The 22,121-nt window shown below is 44.0% G+C and overlaps 1 protein-coding gene across 3 annotated transcripts; it reads left to right on the top strand.

Moving 5' to 3' along the window:
* The first annotated feature begins 1,117 nt into the window (after positions 1-1,117).
* LPAR2 (lysophosphatidic acid receptor 2) lies at positions 1,118-22,110 on the top strand. Of its 3 annotated transcripts, XR_696343.2 has the most exons (4): positions 1,140-1,390; positions 6,336-7,078; positions 11,678-12,303; positions 21,644-22,110. XR_696343.2 is itself a non-coding variant. In XM_009690037.2 (3 exons), exons 1-3 carry the CDS (start codon positions 1,350-1,352, stop codon positions 11,977-11,979), a joined length of 1,086 nt encoding a protein of 361 aa, XP_009688332.1. In that variant the 5' UTR covers positions 1,118-1,349; the 3' UTR covers positions 11,980-15,531. The 3 variants fall into 3 exon arrangements, 2 of the variants coding, with proteins under 2 accessions (XP_009688332.1, XP_068778885.1); XM_009690037.2 differs by lacking the exon at positions 21,644-22,110 and having other exon boundaries at positions 1,118-1,390; positions 11,678-15,531; XM_068922784.1 differs by lacking the exon at positions 21,644-22,110 and having other exon boundaries at positions 1,155-1,390; positions 11,829-12,742.
* The last annotated feature ends 11 nt before the right edge of the window (positions 22,111-22,121 follow it).

The raw sequence follows: 22,121 nt of genomic DNA, 5'->3' as shown, positions 1-22,121 counted from the left end.
TCTCTTTCCCTTTTGTGTTGGGCCCTCTTAGTAAATCTCCTGCCTACTTTACATAACACTGCTCGGTTCTGCCAAGCTCGGAGAAGTATTTGACTGGCAGTAGATCAGGGCTGTGCTTTGTGATAACATTGTTCCTTTGGGAACAGATGATGGTAGGAGGAGGGTGGGAGAATAGGAAATTGGAGTAGAATAGAAATTACTGGGGTCTCTTCAAGATCAGCAGGCATAAACCAGAATAAATGGATGTTGCAAACTCGGTGTTTTTCCTTCATAATTTATACAGCTATGGTTTGTTAGCACTAAGTGTGCCCTTGGTATCTATACAGCGCTTAGCAGGTAAGATAATCTTGGTGGGATGTGTCAAGGACTAGCTAGACTGACGTATCGGAAGTCTGAGCTCTTTTTCTAGCTTTGACATCCATTACACCAAGCTATGGTGAGGAAAACTCTTCCAGTCGGTGCCTCGGTTTCCCTTGTGCCTCCTGACATCTCTCCTACATGCTACCACAAAAACCGTCTTACTCTCCCCTGCTTACCTACCAAACTCATGGTCTCTTATGTTGCACTGGGCAAGTGTGGTTGCTATGGTGGATGTGAGGCCTGGATCCTGACCTAACAGTCCACTTGAGATGCAGGTATTCAACTGTAATGCCCTACAGTTGCCTGGAAAGGGAGCTGTCCCAGGTCAGGCCCTCTTTCCAGGTGCTAGGAAAACAGACTTCACTCCTCTATCAGAGGAATATGCCCTTATTTATTTATTTATTTATTTATATTTTTGGGGGGAGGAAGATCTATTCCATTGGTGCCATGGGGCAGAGGTACTGGGGTAGCAGGCGGAGCACAAGTGAGCAGTCACCATGGGGTGAGCTAGTGCGGTGGGAGCAGCAGGGCCAGAGGGTGCCAGCTCTGGCAGAGCAGTGTCATGCTCACGCTCCTCTTGCCAGGAGCGTGATACCAGCAGATTGGAGCAAACTTGTTCCAACTAGCACCAGACCAGCCGCTCCAGGATCGGAGGTGCTTGGAAAATGACTCTGGCCTCGATAAAGGAGGCAAGGACTCGGGTTACAGTTCCTGGGTGGATCGTGTCTCCTGTCGGGCCGATGTGTGCGGCCTGGTAAGGCCCGCCTAGGGGAGGGCCCAAGGAGGGACGGGCTCTTCAGGGCTCTTGCAAACTTGCCTTTCAGCAGCAGTGTTTCAGAGCTGTCCGTGACACGCTCTGGGGCTGTAACTCTTGTCTTAAACTTTCCTCTAAAGCCCTTGGCTCTCTTGCTTGGAAAGCACCTTTGTCCTCCAGAAATGAGGATCTCCTTGCTGAATAGCTGCCCTGGTTTCCTGTGGTGGGGAGACCAATGCTAAATGTCAGGTTTGGATGCAGTGGTTGTGCTTTCAGGTAAGACTGCTATTCTTTAGAGTAAAACCTTTTACTGTTTATGGTTTAAACAAAAAGAAAAAAAAAAAGAAAAGGGAGCAGGAGCTTGAATGTCTGGCCATGTAAATTCATGTGCAGTGGGCAGTGGTTAAACAAGCTGGATTAGAGTCCTTATGAGCTGAATTAGCCTCTAGAGAGCCATTGTTCTGTTTTGATCAGCACTGATTGTGGTTATTAGTGGGAGACTAAATCGAGCCATTCATCCCTGTTCATTTCCACACTACATTGGCTGTCGGTCTGCTTACAAGTATTAAACATCTTCCCAGACCTCAGGCAGCTGAGTAGCATTTTCCACTTTTGCAAGCAAGAGGAAATAGAAAAAACAAGGCCACTTGCATCTTTACTTTCCATGTAGAAGGAGTCTGAACTTACTGTGAACCTATGCAGTAATTAACTGAGTAAGAAGGAAGATAGCCTGTGTATAGGGATAACAGCTCCGGCAAGGAGAAGAGATGCATGCTGCACTCATTTTGTGTGCTCGCACAAAGCAGTGGTTCCTATCCGGTACTGCTCTGCAGGCAGTGTTCGATTTCAAAGAGGAGACTTGAGCAGAGTTTGGAGTACTGTGGTTAGAGAGGAGCATGGATTTCTGTGTCCCTCAGGAAAAGGGGCCACTGAATTGTTGCTGTATGTAACTGGTATCTTATTTTGCCAAGTAAACAACCCTGCTAAAGAAAAATCTTGTGAGATCTCGTTGAAGACTGTGAGCCCTTGAAAGGGAGGTGCTCAAACACTGAACAATAGATTCATCCAGCTCCTTTGTGCATCATGGCACCAGCCTGACTTTCTATCTGCTTGCTGCTGTGGGTAGAGTGTTTATTTTCTCCAGCCTGTCTGTTAAATTTTGATATGTGACACTGTCTGCCCTTGATGCAGAGCTCCAAGGTCAGTTTTCTAATTGCAGAGTAGCACTGAAATGGCACACAAGCTCCCAGGACCAGTCACAGGCTTCTACCTGTCAGTACCTCCTGGACCCCACCCAGCTTAGTCTTGCGGAGGTTTACTTTGAAACCTCCACACATTTGGCAGGGATTTGCTAACTCTCAAACTTTTTCCTCCTCTCAAACTGGGTGTTGTCTAAAGTAGCATTGAAGACGCTGTCATTGGGATTAATGCTGGGGGACTGTTTCTCTAGATTTGAGTATTATATATGCAGAACACTGCTCCTTAGAGGGTTTATAAAGCTCATGAATCCCCACCCCCAATAAATGTACCATTGAACCAATACTTGTATAGTGTTTTGAACAAATGTTCACAATTTGCAAATAAGCATGCGGTTCTACGTAGGAAGTTTATGGGGCCTATCATAGCTGCTGGATCCTTAATTTTCACAAAAAAATAAGTTTGCCCTCCATAATTTTAGGTATTAAATGTAGTTCTTATCCAGGTTTAGTTTGTTGTGATGTTGGCTTAAAAATGGCTGAGACTAGAAAGCCAGATCCATCAACAAGTTATTTCATCTTGATATTTCAATACTTATTTAAAAAAAAAAAAAAAGCATGGTATAAGCTATCTTTGTGCTACCTTGTGCCCTTGTGCACAGACGAGTGCCTGTTCCCTGATGATCTTCATTGTATCAGATAACTCTTTCTATAAACTGGGGGTGAGGGGAAGGAAGACACTTAATGCCACTCCACAGCAAAAACATGAACAAGGGCTAAATGGCATTTGAAACCTGCTTCCTGTTTATACAGCTGGATAATGCATGGGGTGCTCTGTACCCAGATGGCACCTTAGTCTCTCCTCCTCCAGCCTTCCCTCCCCTGCTGCCCTACTTTCCTCCCTAGGCATCCATGTGTGTAATCTTAAAAAGGTGAAGTGATTCATCTCACTTCATCATCAATTTCCTTCTTGATTTGGAGTTTAAACTTTCAAAAGTTGTTAGAGGAAGCCGTTTGGTAATACGAATGGTATAGTCTTGGCTGTCATATCTCTATATGAATGGAGATCTGACCATTGCCACCTCAGAAATGCCCTATGCTGGTGATCATCTACCTGCCTGTGATTATTAGTGGTTGTGTTCCTCCTACTCCTAAACTTCCCTTCCTTCCTTTTTCCATCACTTTTTGTTGTTCAACTCTAGTCATCTGCCAACTTGCCCCCACTAAGTCTGCAGAACCTATTTGGTTGCTTTTATCCCCTGAGCTGCGCTTGGACCGTGTTGCTCTCCTAAGCAGTTCTATAGCTTGGGATCTATAGACATCCTATTACCTATTGAGGGCTCGAAGGAGAGGAAGGGTGGATGTGTCATTACAGTACTAGTTTATGACTGCCCACAAAGCAGGTTGATTATTCTATCTCCTTTTTCTTTTTTCTACTAGTATTTGTAAGAATAATAGTATTTCCCTAATCTGCAGCAGGGATGGGTTTTTAGAGTAAATTAGTTCATGGCTGTATAGCTTTCTCATCTCATGGTAAAGACAGCCATATGCTAAAGCAGGCTGATAAAGAACCCACTAAGCAGCTGAGATCAAAAGTTCAGCTGCAGGTATGATATGCTTTGCAGGCCCAGCCATCTTGTTTGCACAAGCAGGCATGTGTGCAGGCAGAGGTGGGTGCGGTGCAGGTGATAATAAGCAGGCCTGCCTGTGATGACCTCACCTGCTTGTTACTAACACCCATGTTGCTGTTGCACCAAGAGTTGCTGCTCAAGTGTCCAGGAAAACTGAGCAGCTGCTGTCTAGCGAATGGGAGGAAGGCACAACTAATTAAGATTTCTGAGCAATAGTCTGAGTTTTGCGTTCAACAGCAATTAAAGTGAATTACAAGTCAGAAAGCTTGTCATTTCTTCCTGTCTGAAGAGGATGGTACTCTTGCTGCATGGCCTCAGTTATGCTTTCTCTAAAATGAGAATGACAGTTGAGCTCATGAAAGGACATGGAGAACCAATGACTTAATGTGCAGAACACACTGGAGTAAGGAAAAAATGTGTCATATTACAGCACCTCACAGTGTTGCGAGGAGGGAGGCTCAGAACTGAGTTTGCCTTTTCTAGCAGGGATTGCAGCCAGCCCTGACTTGAGGTTTCCAAGCTCTTGGTTAGGAAAGGAACATGAATTTCTGGTATGTTGCAGGGTGTAATAATCAGGGTTCTTCTCATCCCTCTAGTTTATTCATGGTGCTGTTTTTTTTATGGTTATACAAGATTAGTCTGCTCAATAAACTCGATTATTTTTTTCATGACTCATGTGGCAGGGGAAACTCCTGCAGCCAGCCAGGTGGCAGGGAGTTCTTTGATTGCAGAACACAGTCACCAGCTCTAAGAAAGCAAATGCTGTGTACCTGCTGAGTGTCCTGAAGCTGTAATTGGGCCCACTGTCCCCTTGCAGTTCCATTTCTTGGGCTGCAGAAGGAGACATTGTAATTGTGTGCAGTTGCAACTCCACACATATATTTGCATTTAAAACAGATTAGGAGGTTGAAAGGAGATAGACATGAAGTGATTTAGGTTTGAGCAAAAATTGTTTGAGTTCTTTGGGGGAGTTTTTTTGGCAGGGAGGACTGGGAAACAAAAGGGCAGAAAAGGGGGTAGCTCTGGAGTAGTAGTTGCATATATGCAAGTTCTTTATCCACAGAAGAAAGAGGGAAATCCAGCCCCAGAAAAGAAGAGGCATGCCGTGATGAACTGATTCTTCCTTCTACAGAATCCTGATCACTTTGTTTTGCTTGGTATGGTAGGGTAACTTCACAAAATGTATTTCTGGACAAGTAACACAAGTATCAATTATCATGTTTAGGTTCTGACTGTGAATCTGTAAGCTAAAGCATCCTCTAACTTACTATTACTTCATGTTTGGTCCTCCACAGGACAGGAAGCTAGATTATCAGAGAGGTATATGAGCTTTGAAAATTAAGACTTAACATTCTGATAGAGACAGATAGCTCATCTGGTCTTGTTTCCAGCAGTGCCTAGTGCTTCAAAGAAATGTGAGGAGCCCTTTTTGATACTAATGCATCTTTTCCTATCAAGCTTTTCCACTGAGTTCAATGAGTCCTGAACTGCAGCTTTGCAATGCCTTCCAGACCTGGAAGGGAAGGAGGGAGTTGCTTTCTGCCCAAGTGATTTACCAGCTGATACACTGAAGCATGGGGGGGCAGACCCCTGCCCTGTTGTGTAGCCTGGGATTGCTGCAGATGTTAGAGACTATCCAGCTTTTCCAGAGATCCGGTATGGCAGTATGTGCTGACTTCTTCCTACTGTTTACTATTGTGGGCTAAGGAGTGTTTTCCAGCCCAGCTCTAGGTAATGTCTGCCTCTTGGTCCTGACTTCGAGAAGTACTTGTCTATTTTGGTAGGATCAGCAAGCGCTGCAAGTAGAGCAGTGTTAAGAAGTGGTTGTGAGTTGCATTAGACTTTAAGATAAAATTACCCCAAGCAATGTAAGATGTGCTCACTGAACCAGGAGCAGCAGTCCTGGGGACTGCAACAGCTGCAAAGACTCATAGTCTTCATCAGAGTGGTACTTAGTGATTGACTATCTGATAAAACTTCTCTGCTACTGCTTTGTTTTTACATTCCTGAAGTAGGACAGCTGGGACAACAGTAATAGTTATGTCTATCACCCACACAAAACTAGTTGGACTGGGGCAGGGATAATCTCTTATCAGATTGGGACAAACCTCCTATTCCTCCAGAGCATTCAGGGTTTCACTGCGTCCTCAGTACAACTTTGAGGACGGAGGAGGAGTCTGCCTATGAGATGTATAGTTCTGCCACAAGCACAGAAATGTTTTTTTGTGGTTCCTGCTGATGTTTCTGTATGCTTCAAGCTCCAGCCCCCCCCCACCACCACCTCCATCTGTGTCAAAGGCACTGTTCTATTGCTCTGCATCTCCCTGGGTTGTAATAGCTGAGTTTGTGTGTATATGGACACAACAAGCTAAAGAGACTCTGTTCCTTCTTTAGGACAGCAGCAATGAAGCACTGTTTCTACAATGAGACTGTGGGGTTCTTCTACAACAACAGCCGCAAAGAGCTGACCACATACTGGAGGACAAAGGATGTCTTGGTGGTTGCCCTGGGCTTGACAGTGAGTGTCATTGTGCTCCTGACCAACCTGCTGGTCATCACTGCTATTGTCATCAACCGGCGGTTCCACTATCCCATCTACTACCTGCTGGGGAACTTGGCAGCTGCTGACCTCTTTGCTGGCATTGCATACATGTTTCTCATGTTCCACACGGGGCCCAGGACAGCAGAGCTCTCCCTGAAGACCTGGTTCATCCGCCAGAGCCTACTGGACACCAGCCTGACCGCCTCTGTGGTGAACCTGCTGGCAATTGCTGTAGAAAGGCATCAGACTGTTTTTACCATGCAGTTACATAGCAAAATGTCCAACCAGCGTGTGATGATCCTGATCTTCTGTATTTGGGTCACAGCCCTGCTACTGGGGCTCATCCCATCCTATGGCTGGCACTGCCTCTGTGCCCTGGAGAAGTGTTCCAGCATGGCACCACTCTACAGCAGAAGCTACCTGACCTTCTGGGCCATCTCCAACTTGGTCATCTTCCTGATCATGGTGGTTGTGTACACACACATTTTCATCTATGTCAAAAGGAAGATGACACGGATGTCCAAGCACACCAGCTTCCACCCCCGCTACAAGGAGACCATGATCAGCCTTGTCAAGACAGTCACTATTATACTCAGTAAGTCCACTTGCTTTGGTTAATCTACTTGCTTTGGTTAATCTAAGTGATGGCTCGTGCAGGGCTGGAGCGGTGAAGGTGCTCTGGACAGCCGGGATGATTGGGGAGTGACTTTCTGCTTTGCTGGCGTCTGAAGCTACTGGGGTGTGGTTTGGTTCGGCTGTTGGGTAACTGAACAGTTTCAGGACTGCTCTAGCCCATGGGTGGAAGCAGTAGCTCCTAATGGAAGTGTCTTGTGGAATACTGGCTGCCAGCACTTCCCTGGATTCTTTCCTAATGCCTCCATCCTACCCATGGTGTCATCTACAGTGACACAGGGGTTATGAAGGTGACCAGTTGTGCTGCAGGGGACACTTCCAGTCTAGACAAACACTTAGCTAGTCAGGCTGCTCGCTTCTGAGTCTTTGCACTATGGGGGATCCTTTTTCTCAGGAAGAGCAAGAGATGTTCTGGATCAGCGTTGCAAGTGGGTACTGTAGGACATACGCAGCAGCTCCAGGGTTGTAAGTTGCTTGCTGGGATAAGAAAGTGGTTATCTATCTGTTTCTACTGTAGATTTGTTAGTATTGGAAACTGTTAGTGCACTGCTAGTCCATCCTAGTACTTTCTTGTCATCGGGGAAATTATCATTGCATGGTCTTCTCTTCACCACTTGTCAGGTCTTATTTCTTAAAGGAAGCTGAGCTAAAAACGTTGTTGACTTAACTATCTTGAATTTGGTGTGATCTGTAACTGGAGCAACTGTGCAGTTAGAGGGGAGTGCAAGCCCCTGAATCTCTATTCCTCTGATATGGCTGTGCTCAGGAGCTGCTCCTCTGGTAAGCAGAGACAAGAGGGACTGTTACTACTTTGATTTCTTAATGTCTCTTGCTACCGAAGTGCAGATGCTTTGGACAAACAAGAGGCTCTTTTATGTGTTCTACTCTTACATGGAGGAGGCATGCTAAAGGTTTGTGTGGAATTAGGCACTATAATCAGACATTATAAAGAAGCAGCACTTGGTACATTCTTTAAAGGATAGAAAGCATGATGCGCAGAGGGCAGAGATTACAAGGTGACAGGAAAAGAATATGGGAGTTGTGTCCAAATTCCATAGACTGTTTACTGGAATAGAGCACTAAACTTAGTACAGGGTCTCATTCTGCTCTGGTCGACGTCACTGAAAGCTCTAAACTCTTAGTCAAAGCAACTCTCCGTGAACACTGGATCTCCAGTAGAGTGCTAACTGCCTGTGAGTTACTCTTGTCTACATTAGCAGTTCATAGTGCAATAGGAGTAGATCAGTAACTGGAAGTGGTTTGAGGTTCTGTCTTCCCGGGATGTTTAGCTTTGTTCAGATATATGTTGTTCTGCCCAGTGCTGTGCATCTTAGTAAACCAGCTAAGCTACTGATATAAATTGGTAAAGCTGCTTTGAAACAAACAGTTCTGCTCCATGTATCTGAGGAGTCTGGCCCCATTTTTTGTCCTTATTTTATAGGCTCTTTGTGTAGAGGCTTCTGCTCTTTAACCCACAAGCAGCAGCATGTCAGTGTAAAGAGCTTGCGGGTGTCTCTGAAAGACACCATATGTCTGTGAAATAGTAGCAATCTCATAACAACAGAGGCTGCCATGCTCCTGCATTGTGCTTTCAGCAGCATATCATTCATGATTTTTCTTAACTGCTTTTGTCTCATACTTAATATATAAAGTTTTTGGTGAAAGAAATCAGTGTGTTCAGATCTTCTGCAACCCAACTCGACTCCGGGCTTATGGTCACAACCCTTTGCTTGCAAATCTTTTCTGATAAGTGCAGAATTTGCTCCGTCAGGGAAACCTCGTAGCTGCAAACAAAGACTGCTACTCCCTTGCAAACTCCCGCTGGCAGAGCTGGGCTCGGCGGGGGAGGGGAGAGGCGGGGGCAGCAGGGAAAGAGCTGTCTGGCTCCTCCGTGTGTCCCTGTTGGGGGGGCACATGAGCTTGCTTGCGTGTCTTATTGCAACTTGTGAAGAGTGAAACCGGGATATTTTGCCCGTTCCTATCTGTGTGATGTCCTCTTCCCTTCCTTACAATTGCTCCATCTCTCTTGTGGTCGGCAGGGAGTTCAATAGCTGCTGTGGAGCTGATCAGATGCAGCACAGAGGTTCAGCAGAGCTCTAAGAATTAGTACTTCATTTTTTTGTACAGTCAAGAGCAAAGGAAAGCTTGTTTTGTTTCCCCTTCCTTCCTGAACAGTATTGGAGGGTCACCCAGTGGGGTCAGCAGGACTGCTTAATTAATTTTATGGGACCTCGCAATATCAACGGGGAGGAGAGGGTCAGCAGGACGGGAATACTGGCCAGGAAGAAAAATAAAATGCATCTCCTTGTTCTGGGACATCTGTTTCTTCTCCATGCCTGTGCTCCTGACTTGGCCTGTCTTTGTCTTCTGCCTTGAGCTAGGAAAAGGGTCCGGTCAGAGGAGGATCAGAACAGCTGCTGTGGTTTTTACAGGGAATCTAGGACTGGTGGCTGTGGATGGACAGAGCAGGCAGGTACCTGATGTGGAAAGTGGTGAAGGACAATGAGGGGTGGTGATCAGGCCCTTGAGATTCTTGTAATGTAATCCAAGCATTTTTCTTCCTCAATGGGGCAGTGTCAGAAGTGGTAGTGAATTGTGTACAAATCATTTTGCAGGAGGAAATGCAGGCAGAGGGAGCAAGCGAGAAGGTTTAATTGCTCAACTTGGGAAAATACCTTTCAGTTCAGACTTGGAGTACAGACGATTGTGACTGCAGAGTTTTTTTTCCTCCCTATGAAAGCCCTGGTATAATTATTCCTCCACCCTAGATCCCTGGCCTTCTGCAAAGTTGGATTCTGCACAGAGAAATACTTTGAACCTTATGCATCAGAGGGTGTAGCTGCTGGTGAGCGTATGAGGAAGCAGAGGGAGCAGTAGAAGTTGTGTATGTGTGTCACTTCATTGGAAGGCAAGGTACCTGCAGCTTATCATCCTGTAGGTCATGAGCATTAAGAATAGGTACAGAAGCCTACCTGAAAACCATTAATAAGAAGTCCAAGGTACATCTAGAAACCAACAGCAAATTTTCCCACAGACTAGTTGTGCAGGACAGGATCTAATGATGAGCAAATAGCACAGCTGAGTCACTACTGACCACACTGGGCATAGATTATTCAGAATTTGGATTTCTTTCTGACTACTGTATTTCCCATTAGGAGCAAAGAAAACAGCTCCCAACTTTGATATATCGCCAGCTTCACCTACTGCTGCTGGGAGCCAGTCTCTGTACAGAATCTGGTTTTCATGGTGGATGCTGAAAACCTGTCTCTAAGCATTACATCACTAAGCAAGGAGGTCCCTTTTCTGCAGGCCCATTCAAATTACAAGAACAAGTATCAGGATCTCCCTTTATGACAGCCAGAAGTCCATATTTTTGCTAAATTTAAAAGGGGAGAAGGCAAAGTCATGTCTGCAAGTGCAGAGAAAGCTGCCTGGCCCAGATGCAGTGGCTGCTGTGCGGACCCTCTGGGGGTGTGGTAAAAAGGATTACATGATACAGTTGCCTGTAATCAGTGCGGAACATACCTGGAAATTTAGGAGATCCTTTCTGTGTGTTTCTTTGACTTTTCACCAGTACAGCACTTAATGTAACGAGAGCCTTAAATTCAGCCTCTCATTTTGGTGCAACTCTTCTGGCTGTTTTTCTTTCCTGTCAGCTGTTTTTCAGTAAAGGGGCAAAGTTCCTAGTGAGTCTGTTCTTTTTCCACCCTTTCCCAGGAGGCACAGCAGGGTGCAGCTCCCTTGCTTTAAGATAGAACTTTATGCATGAGTTTCAGGAGCGCTGATGGGTGAGTGCTCCATTTACGTCAGCCTTGAAGTTAAAATCGTGACCGTAAAAAGCAGGGTTTTAGGAACTGCAGGCACCTCCCACTCCATCATGCAAATTAGCAATTATCCTTTTGCTAAAGAGCTTTGCAGGTGGTGGCAAGAACGAAGTATTAGCCTGACTGAATCAGTCATGGAGCCTGTCCAGCTCAGTCTTCCTGTTGGCCAGCCCATTGTTTGGTTGCTTTCTGCCCGGCATGCAGTGGTATGAAATAGACTTAATTGAACTGCCCTAAATGTTGGCTAGGCTTCTTCTGAACTTATACTATTAACTGAGAGCCCCATAAACTGTGTGAACTGGAGAGATGTTTCCCTTCCAAATGTACTACTTTATGACCCAAAGTTAAGAGTCATTCCCCTTTTTGGAGGGAGTAGCATATGAGTAGGAAATATAGATGCTTTATCTTTCACTTTGTAAATGGAATAATGGGGACAAAGGGAGGTAAGCGAAGCAACTTGAAACTTTTGTTGTTGCTTTTTCTCTGAGAGTAGTTTAGACCAAAGAATCAGTGCCTCCATTTTCAATATTTTCTGGCTGAATCCTCTGTCTTCCTCCCAAGCATGAAGCAAAAATTTAGAGGGAAACAAATTTTTTTTTTTTTCCAGTTTCCAAATGGTGTTTCAATTTCCATTGGTGTTTCCAAACAGCAGCAATTCCCTTGAGCATTGCCAAGGTGAGTGGCCATGCAGGGCCAAGAACCTGCTTTTTCTCTAACAAGGGTTCTTCTCTTCCCAGGTGCCTTTGTTATCTGCTGGACTCCAGGACAAGTTGTGCTCCTACTGGATGGCTTGGGCTGCAAGAGCTGCAATGTTCTAGCTGTGGAGAAATACGTCCTTTTGCTGGCAGAGATCAATTCGTTGATAAATGCTATTGTCTACTCTTACAGGGACAATGAGATGCGCAGCACCTTCCGGAGGATCCTCTGCTTCATCTGTTATAGGAATTCCAAATACACCCCTACAGTAGTGAAGTTAAACACTACAGACCGCAGAACGCTTTCGCAAAATGGGCACTTTACTGTGGACTCCTCTATTTAGTTCCTCGGTGCCATGCTTGTCTCCACTGGTCAACAGCAATCCTTTTCTGACCAGAAGAGCAGAGACTGAGTGACCTGCTTCCAAAGCAGTACTGACTTCTTTTATGTTCTCAAGCATAAATATTTGTATAAAATACTTGTCATCCATTTGGGGACAAGAAGCTTTTAAGGAACTGAATGGTGCGTTATTTAGGACAAACATACTTTGAGTAGTGTTCTTATTAAAGACTGCTATTTTTAATGCAAAATTGATTTAATTTAGCAGCATCTAGAAGTATGCTACATGCAACAAGAATCTCGTGTGACTTTCCTCTCCGTGAGCAAGGTATTTTCTTGGTACTTCAGTATTACTGCCTTCAGAAATAGTCATGTGGTAGCATATTCCAGAGTCAAAGCCCAAAGCTCTTAAGCTCTACTCATTGCTTCCTAGACAGAGCTGCTTTCTGTTTCCCAAGGGAGTCTTGTTCAGGCTGTGTTCTACGACTTTAAGAAGTCACCTTCTTCTAAAGGCCTCTTAGGAGGGGGAAATCTGTGAATTACTTCCTGAGAAGCAGGTTGTTGCCTTCCGAAGCGTCTGTTACTGAATTTCAAAGTATTTTGGGCTTCTGTAAGATGTATGAGGAGCACTTTCCTAAAATGTTGAGTGGTGCCTCAACTAACTGCAGTTGTTTGTTCTGCTAAGTGATACTAGGTGGTATTCATAAATTGATTGCCTATTCATAAATGTTGGAGTCATAGTCCCATGAAAACATCTTTCTACTCTCTGAAAGCCCTTTGGGACAGGTTTACAGTAGATTCCAAGGCAAATGGTATTTTGCCTTAGATATTAATGTGCAGTTCGTACCTTAACACTCAACTGTCCAAATAACGTGTTAACAGTCTATTCAAATGTAATCTTTCTCTCGGCAAAGCATCATAAGAAATTAGCAGTATTTTTAACATTAGTGTATGTAGGACGTAGTTCTCTGAGTAAATCCACTTACTGCACCTGCCATACAGTGTAAACTGTTGCTCTTGCTTTTGAGATCATGACTGGAGAACAGATGCTTTGCTGGCAAGAGAATATTCATAACTTGACCAAGAAACTGTAAATATTTTTCCAGGTTCCTTTTACCCTAGTGCTTTGTTAAGAATGTGAAAGTACCTGCATCAGTCCAGTCTTTTACCACAGGCTCCAGTGGGAGCAGAGAGGCCAACAGGAAGCAGTTCTTTAAAATTCTAAATTTAAAGGCTTCAGTATAAAATTTTCGGTGTTTAAAAAAAACAAAAAACAAAAAACCAAAAGCCTGGTTCAGGGAGCTGATCATCTGACAGAAAGATCACCTCAGCTGACTTTGCAGAAAGGACACATGGTTTACCTGAGGGATTGTTGGGTCAATGTGGACTTCTATTCATATATGTCTGCAGACTATTTCTTGCAGAATGTGGTCAGGAAGTGACTATGTTAAGGTGACGGTACCCTGGACTGACTAAAACAGTTCTGGAATATGGTCCATGTTTTGTTGTCCCAGAGATTTTTTCATTCTTCTCTTCCCCCACCAAATCTCCCTACTGTCAAGGCCTGGCTTTGGGGAAGTACCACTTCCCAGTCTTGTGTTGTGATGCTGGAAGGGAGAGATACTGGCCTTGTTGCTTGTGCCCATTGTGACTTGCTGTGGAGAGGCCTGCTGTGCTGCTGATCTACCCTCTGTGTAGGTTGTCCGTGATGCCATATCACAGGCCAGCAGGAATGTGCGTGCATATCTGGGGGGGTGTTAGCCTCTGGGAAGAGGTAGTGAAGAGAGGCAAAAGAGAAACTGGAGGCGGTAATTCTTTCAATCAGCTATTTGCAGCCAGAGGAGGGTATATCACCATAGCCTTGGTCAGCTGTTTTCAAACAATAGACCCAGCTGGTTTTGGAAAATTTCTCACCATTAAAACATATAAGGTGGTAGAGCTAAGAGAACAGTTAACGTTTTCTTTTATTGCCAAAGATTCCTAAATATAAATATTTTACAGTGAAAATGAATACTCGGGTATCAGGTAATGTGTACACGCTGCAGCTGAAGCAGGGGGTACTGTCTGCTGTAACAGGGGGAAGACTATTGTGGACACCTGGAAAATCATTACTGTGTGGAGTGGTGAAGCTGGCACAGAACAAACCTAGACCTTTTCTTACTGTCTTCATGAACATCCGCAAAGCGTGAAATGCCTAAGTCATACTTTATGCAAAGTTTATTTTACAAGTGAATACATGCCAAGTTTTGTCTCACTTATTAACAAAGGGAAGGAGGGGGATGTGACAGTTCATACTCTCTGGGTGTGGGATCAGTACCAGCATGATTTAAGGATGGTGGTGGGGAGATCTGACTATGCTGCATTTGGTTGTGAATGAATACTTGTAGTGGGTGAGATGACACACGGCTCGCAAAAGAACTCCAATTGGCTTTTATGCCCAATTGGGCCTTTAATAAGCTGTACACATTCTTCCCAGAGGGCTCTGGTAACTAGCCTGACCTCACTGGTCTGCTGGGTTGCAGCTGTTGAGCTGTGTTACAACAATATCATCCTACCCTTGCAAGTGTTTTTATGTAGGTACCCTCAACATAAGCAGGCTTTAAGTCACTAAAAACCAGCTTCTGGTGTTTTATGATCACCATGTACAGGTGATCTTTGAGGGGTTTGGGGGTATTTTAAATGGTTTATTTAAATTTATCCTGGTTATCAAACTAGTGTGAATACTAAATAACTCTTGTAATGCAACTTTGCTGGAAAGCTTATCAATGATTTGACCAGTTTGTACCAAGCAGACACTTTCCTGGGAATGTCCTGACTTCCCAGAGGATGTCCATACTTCCTATATAAAAATGGAGTCTGTAACTGAATGTGCAAATGCAGCTTGTAGTCTAGCCAACTTCAAAATGCATGTTTTTGCAAGTGAAAATAGCAACTGATGAGAGTAAGGAAAAGAAAAATCCCAAACCTTTAGTGGAGCTGCCTCCAAGTGATAGCTGCCACCCATGAGGAATGCAGAGAGGTTGCCTGGAATTCTTAAACACGATTTCTCTTCCTGAGTGACTGTGACCCTTAGAATGCTAGCTGCTTCCAGCTGGCTGTAATAGATGAGAGCGCAGGAAATGAGGAGGCATAGAAACTAGCCTGAGAAATGCTGTTTTCAGTGAGATTTGAAGAGATGGTGAATCAATGAAGCAGAAGAGATAGGAGGAGGATTTTAACAAGCCTCCCAATGATGAAAATGGGGGAAGGGAGAGGGAGAGGCATAAATGGTTATATAGAATATGCATCACAAAATGACATGACTTTAAGTTGTTCAGTATTCCACATGACACCTTTCCAAAAAACCCTAAAAAGTAAACACAAATCCTTATCTAACTATATGGAAGGAGAAATCATGTTGCAGTATGCTTTCCACTCACTTTTTGGTGTACTAAGCAAGACACTTTGCAGAAAAGGGTGTGGTATTATCAGATTACATGTTAGCTTTCCAAAACAACTTAGAAGACCTTAAATATAACTTTATCATTGCATAAAGAGTTGGATGCTGTCAAGTTTATGGAATTTCTGGTCTTTTTTTGTTGTTTTAATCATGATGTACAACCTGTAATGCAGCTTAGCTTAGTGTGGAAGACGCAATGTGGCCATATCCCTCTTTCTGTTCAGTTTGAGAAGGAAAAAAACTCTTTTAATCACAGTATGACACTGCCTTTGAAGGTTCACTGCTGGTTTCATCAACCTTCTTTTAATGTGCAAATTTCTCTGCAGATTGAAATTATTATTTTAATAGCGGAGAGGCATATGATTGTTCTAGATTTGCTGTGTGTTGGGTGGGAGGAGGGGAGAGACACCTAGGAACTATTTTTAAGGGATCAAACATGGGACAAGTGAGAACACACAACTTGATCAAAGATAGGCTGCATGGTTCCAGGAATGAGAGGTCATGCCTTGCTGACTGGTTGAAATTCCTTAAGCAAGCTGCTGCCAAAAGTAATATGGGTTTTGGTGTGTTTTTGGGGAGGGTAACACTTTAGAGATTAATACTGTAGGGACTGATGGGCTTTAAAAGCTTGTTTTATTGAGAGAAGAAAAACCGCTGGAAGGAAGGAGACAGAATAAGGGGAAAAAGTGAAATTAGTAGAGGGAAGTTGATGGTAGGGTTTTTGTTTTTAAATTTCATCATTATTCTAACCTTCTGAGACATGGAAAATGGAAACTGAAGTGGCTGATACTGTAAGCGGAGCCAATGTAAAAGATGATTTCTTTGGAGGCAGTTGTGCTCTTGTGGGTCTCAAGCAATATTGGAATATCAGGACTAAGAGTTTATTTTTAATGTGCAAGGATGACTGGCATGACACCTGGGGCCTCTGGTCTGCATGATTATGATAGTTTAGTAGGCTGCTCATCCATTTGAATTGGGCTTCCCCCAGTTTGAAGCCAGAAAGAGTCTAGAAGCTTACGGTATGAGTAATTCTTCATGGCTTGGGACACATGTTAATGCAGTGGTGAAGTGAAGCCTGGTGGTTCCCCCTGTCCTGCAGTGGATGGCATGTGTAGCTGAGCTAATTTAGGAAAGAAAGGTCACACTGATGGTACGATACGTACTTCCTATGGTATTTTTGTGAAAAGCTTTTCTGCAAAAACGTTGTACTAGTAGCAGAGAGCATTTGGGTTTGAGTCGGTCATTTCATGGTCTGCTCTTCTTCAAAATATGTGAATATGACTTCTGTGCTGTGAGCAGAAGCGAGAACCCAAGTGTCATTTCATGTGAAAACTGTTGTAGCTCTGAGTGCAGCTTCAAACTAAGTTTCTAGAAGATGCTTCTTCCTCTTGAACTGTTTGGTCTTGACCAGCTTTTGTCCTTATGCTGTGAGTGTCACAGGAGAAAATCTTAATTACACTGTGACAGTCAGAGATAGGTCTCCAAGTTGGAGCACTTTCACGCTAGCTTGAGATCTTTGCTAAATTGAGAATTAGTCTCAGGGTTAATTACCACATTCGGCTCCAGTCATTGACTGGACTCAGTGTTCAATGTTTTGTGTGTTCAGCAGCTCTGAAAACTAGGCTGCTTTATTGAGTCCATGGCTGTTTTGCAATCATTAGAGTTAGTAATCATATGTGAATGCTGTATCACAGGTTTTTAGCCAGTTATTTTCATCCTTCTTGGCATAAGCTGATTTCCTTCAGCTATTGGGATGTTGAAGGGAAATGCATTGTTTCCAGGTGATCCTATTAAAAAAAAAAAAAAAAAAAAAAAAAAAAGCTGCAGAATGTCTGGGCCTTTCTGGACTGTTGATGTTAGTACAGTTTTTTGGTCTTAATACCACTTCCTTCTGAACATGAGTGTCTCTTGCATCATCCTCAGAGTGTTCATCAGGGCCAGGCAGCTGGTTCTTCTGCAGATGTTGCCAGACACTGATTCCAAAACTAAATGTTCCCTTTGTGAATACCGTAACCAGTATTGCTTGCCCCACCCAGGTGGGGAATGACATAGCAAGAGGACCGATAATTTTAGGGTGAACAGAACAAGATTAAACAAGATTACAGCAGGCACCAGGGAGAAGTGGTAAGGAGGAGCTCCAATTTGCCTGCATTCCCCAGCAGGGAAAATAACTGTCCTTTAGTAATGCCCACTTGCTGATAAATTTCAGCTGACAGTCTCCTCAGAGAAACTTGTACTGGTGACAGAGAGCATTTGCCTGACTTCTGTTTGGCTTGTGCCACAAAAGGAGCATACGGTTGTGTCCCATGGCCCCCCAGTCTTACTCTACAGGGTTTTTCTTCCTCACTGAAAGCAAGGAATACAAATTTGGGGGGTGGGGGGAGAGAAACGTGCCTATGGCTCCTCAGAAAGATTTGCCTCATATTATGCTAGGATGTTCCTGTAAATGTCTCTAATACTGTGAAGTGTCCCAGTCACACCCTTGATGTCCTGAGCACTATGTGGAAAGAAAGTCCAAAGGTAGCAGGAGAATATATTTCTCCTAAGTTTCATAGATCATGTGGTCATCTGGATTTAAGTGCCAACAACCAGGGTGTGAGGGGCTTGCATGTTGAATTTTGTCCTGCTCTCGTCACTGTCACAAAATGGTTTTTCAGTGCTACCCAACTCCCATTTTGAGCGCTTACCACCCACTTTTGACCTAGTATGAAAAACATAGCAAGGCAGAGCTGTGGGATCTGGAGATGCCAATAGCTGACTGAGTTCTGTGCTATATGGTGGCATAGAAAGATGCGCTTTTGGCACAGCTGCTCTTCTATTCTCCTTGCTTTCTCCAAAGCTTGGGGACTTCCTCTGAAGTGTGTGTTCTCTCTCTCTCTCTCTCTCTCTCTCTCTCTCTCATTTATTTTTATCCCTTCCCTTCTCTGGCTATTTGAACTGTTCAAGGCAATTGCACTCTTTATTACAAATAGAGTTCAGAGATGCGTCCTTTTATCTTGATGCTTTCTGCTATGGGCTGTAGGGAGTGTAATGCAGCTTTCAGTTCTAGAACAGTTTTAATTGACCATTTTCTTAATCTAGATGTTAAAAGCAATTTAGTTCACAGCCTATAACAAAGTAAAACCCAGCAGCACTTGGAAATGTTTCTGCCAAAAACACTGACAGATCACTGCAAGCCCAGGAGGCGCTTCAGAAGTGTGAAGGCTAAAGCCAGAGAACTAGGAGGAAGCTGTAAACCTAGCATGGATGGGATATCCTCAGGGTGCTGAGGGTTAACTGTGCCTTCTGTCACGCTGCCAGGAGACTCTGTGCTTTGTCTGACTTAAAGCACAGAACTGGCTTGAATAGTGAACAAGGCTGCTCAAGAGCTGGCTTAGGCTGCAAACTCTTGTTAACCTCTTGCATTATCAGCAGCATGGCTTAGTGCTGCCTGTGGTCTGAGGTACGGACTGCAGCCACCTTCATCCACACTGTAACTGTTTGGCACTACTGAGGCTGTTGCAGAAGCAGCAAAGGAATATATAAGCAATTTGAAGTTGGGGCTTCAGGACACATTCGTGAATTAACTACAAGCAGAAGTTGGGAACAGGGTGACAGTATGCATGATGGGATGAAGCTCTCCAGAGCCCGCAGAGATTTTTGCAAACAGCACTTTTAAATGGTGAGTGTAAGATCCGGCTTGGAATTAGTCTGGCAGTCTCCTTGCTGGCAGGAAGATCTTAGCAGCTGCTGTTCTGCAGTGTGGTGTAGCATGTGTCCACTGGGAGGCGATACAGGTCAGTTTTTCTTTCACTGTATGTCTTCCTCTTCTTTGCCTGGTGCTTGGTGCCCCCTTCTTCCCTGAGAAGATGATGTACAATCTCCCCCTAGGAGGCTGCCCTTGAAGTGGGTATGGACAAAGTCAGTGGAGTTCGGCAGCTTTCATCTTACCTACATGGGTGTTTTCCTGAAACAAGCCCCTGTTACTAGAAATGCTGGAGTAAAGAGCCTATGGGCTGGATTTTATAACATAGTAGTGTAATTGCTGGCACTGCTGCTACTGGCCATACGCTTGCCACCTTGTCTGGTGGCAGGTCAGGGGGAAGGCTACTGCAGGCTATCAGAGCCCAGGCCCTACAGGGAATTGGCTGTGCTCTTACAAAACAACAGACCTTGTTCAATGCCATCCATGAGAAGAACCTAACACTGTTCAGCTCCAGCTGAGTGAGGTAGTAAGCAGAGCTGTCTTTAATGCCATCACCAAACACACAGGACTTTCCCAGGACCAGAGACAGATTTTTATGGAACGGAAGGGACTGTTGTGATCATCTGATGTGACCTGCTGCATAGCACAGGCCATTGATTTCCATCTGATGAGTCTTTCCACAAATCTGCACCTGCTGCTGGAGTTAGAGCATCTCTGTTGGAGAGATGCATAGCCTTGACTTAAGGTGATGCAGGTCTAGTTCACTGCTCCACTTCCATTAACCCTAACTCCCGGCCATCCGCTCTCACTTCGCCTTTGTCTGCCTAGATTAAGCAGGTTTCTCCTATCATACATCATCATCCTATTTTAGTACTTACACAATGTGCTCAAGCTGCTTTTTAGCCTCAACTTTAAGGAGGTAAATAGGACCAGGATCTCTGAACCTTTGCCAGAAGGCTGAGACTTGTGAATTGATGTAACTAAATGACATACACCTCAATGGGAGACAGAGACATGTCGCTCATTTGCCAACACAGCATTTACATGATTTTTGTATGCTACCACCTTGGACTGCAAACAGTGATCGCTGGTCCAGCGGCTAATCTAATCCCATCACAACACAAATTTATTTGAGCTGTAGCTCTTGCTATGGGAAGTCCTACTGATAAGGCATGGATCACAATGGGGGTGAATCTTCGTGAGAGTTTATGCTCTGTGAGCTTCAGTCTCAGCTTATATCTTGTCAGTTGGCATCTGAAGTCCTGGCTTTAGCTTTCAAATGAACTCCCCCCCCTCCCCAACACACAATTTTTTGTGCTGACAGGAGAGAATTCACTTGCCAATTATACCGTAGTCTATTTCCTATCGAAACATGTAGGGTGATTTATCAGAGGGCTGGCGACAGCTCTCCCTCTTCCCTTGGCTGCATCAGCAAGAGCTTTTGCGAGACAATTTAATTTCTTGTCATCTTTTAATCCAGCTCCCTTTTCCTTTACAGTCAGTTTGTGAATGAGAAAAGATGGTTTATTAATCATTTTACCAAAAGGCTGGAAAATACAGCATCTCATCAGTCAGCACTCCCAGAGTACTCAAGAGGGCGGCAGGGTCGTAAATGCTCAACCCTTGACATGGGAAAATTAGCTCCCTCGTTGTGAAAACCTGACAAGTGTAAATGCATGGAGCCAGATTTTTGCTTTCAGTACCTTCTTTGGGATTTTAACGCATGTTACTAGGAATTGGATTAGGCACACACTTTTTATGAAAGATGCTGCTTAAAGAATCTGAAAAGACTTAGTTGTGTGCTCAGCTTCACAAAGTAGGGGTCACTACCTTGCTGAGTTCAGTGGGACTAGTTAGAGCTCATAAAGCCTAGGCACAGGCCTAGGTGAAGGCTCCAAATCTGTGCTATAACTTTGTAATAGATGGAAGATTCTAGGATGTTACAGAACTTCTCCACTAAACGTTTATGAACTAGAATCCTGCCTAAAGCTGCAGGATAAATACTACTGGCATTATCAATTTACTGATGAGCAGGACAATTTTGCTGATTTCAGCTAGGATGATAAAGGGGGAGGGGTTGATTCATCTGAGCCAAGTCACGATGGAGGGACTCGCAGTGTTTATCTGTTTCCTCTGCCACTGTCATTTTCTTCCTTGCCTCACTCTGTATCTCCTGTCTTAATTTTCCCCTCTTCCAGTATGGTGCCTTTCCAAATAAGCCGTCCTTTATTTATGAAACTATTTTTTGTATTATTGCTTAGTAATTTTATCCAGAAATTCTTACCTGAAATAACTAAGGCAAGACATGTAAATCTGAAATCAAGAACCTAAGTAGATTTTGTTATTCCTTGCATGTAGCTGTTAGAGCTCAGTTTTAATTATTCATATTTGGAAATCTTAACAAAAAAGCTACCAAAAAAAGATACAAATCATATTGCTTTTGGAGCTGATAAAAGCTAAAGGGTCAAAGTTAATGGCATGGACAAGACTTTGAAAAATTTGTGAAGAAACACCCTCTTCATCTCATCCCCATTAATTTTACAGAAATGAAATCTTTCATTGCAACGCAGGGCTGAGTAGAACGTGGTCATCCATCCTGCTTCTGCTAAACCAATTAGACCAACTTCCCTAAGAGGGAGAGGAGTGAAGTTGCTGCCAAACAAGATTAAGACTGGATGCAAAATACTTGTCACGATTCCTGTATCTTTTCTGGAGTTATCTGGTGAAAGAGGATCACTATGTGAGGTCCCTTATTTTAAAAAGGGGGAGGTGGGGGGGGGGGGCACAACAAAGCAATTGCTGCACAAGAGTTATACTCATTCTGCTTAACTCCAAGAATAAAAAGTCTAAACTGGAGACTGATGTAGAAATAAAACTATGTCACTATCTTTGAAGGCTTAGACAGTCGAGGCGTGGTGGACTCTGGACTTGCAGCAGGGTGATAAGGAGGAACCCCCCCCCCCCCCACCCATGTTACCACAGTTGCCACTTTATTAATAAACTTTTTGCTCAAGAACTTCCA

Source organism: Struthio camelus, chromosome 31, assembly GCF_040807025.1.
Source record: "Struthio camelus isolate bStrCam1 chromosome 31, bStrCam1.hap1, whole genome shotgun sequence".
NCBI lineage: Eukaryota > Metazoa > Chordata > Aves > Struthioniformes > Struthionidae > Struthio > Struthio camelus.
Note: the sequence above shows the minus strand (reverse complement) of the source record. Positions and strands in the feature narration are given on the sequence as shown.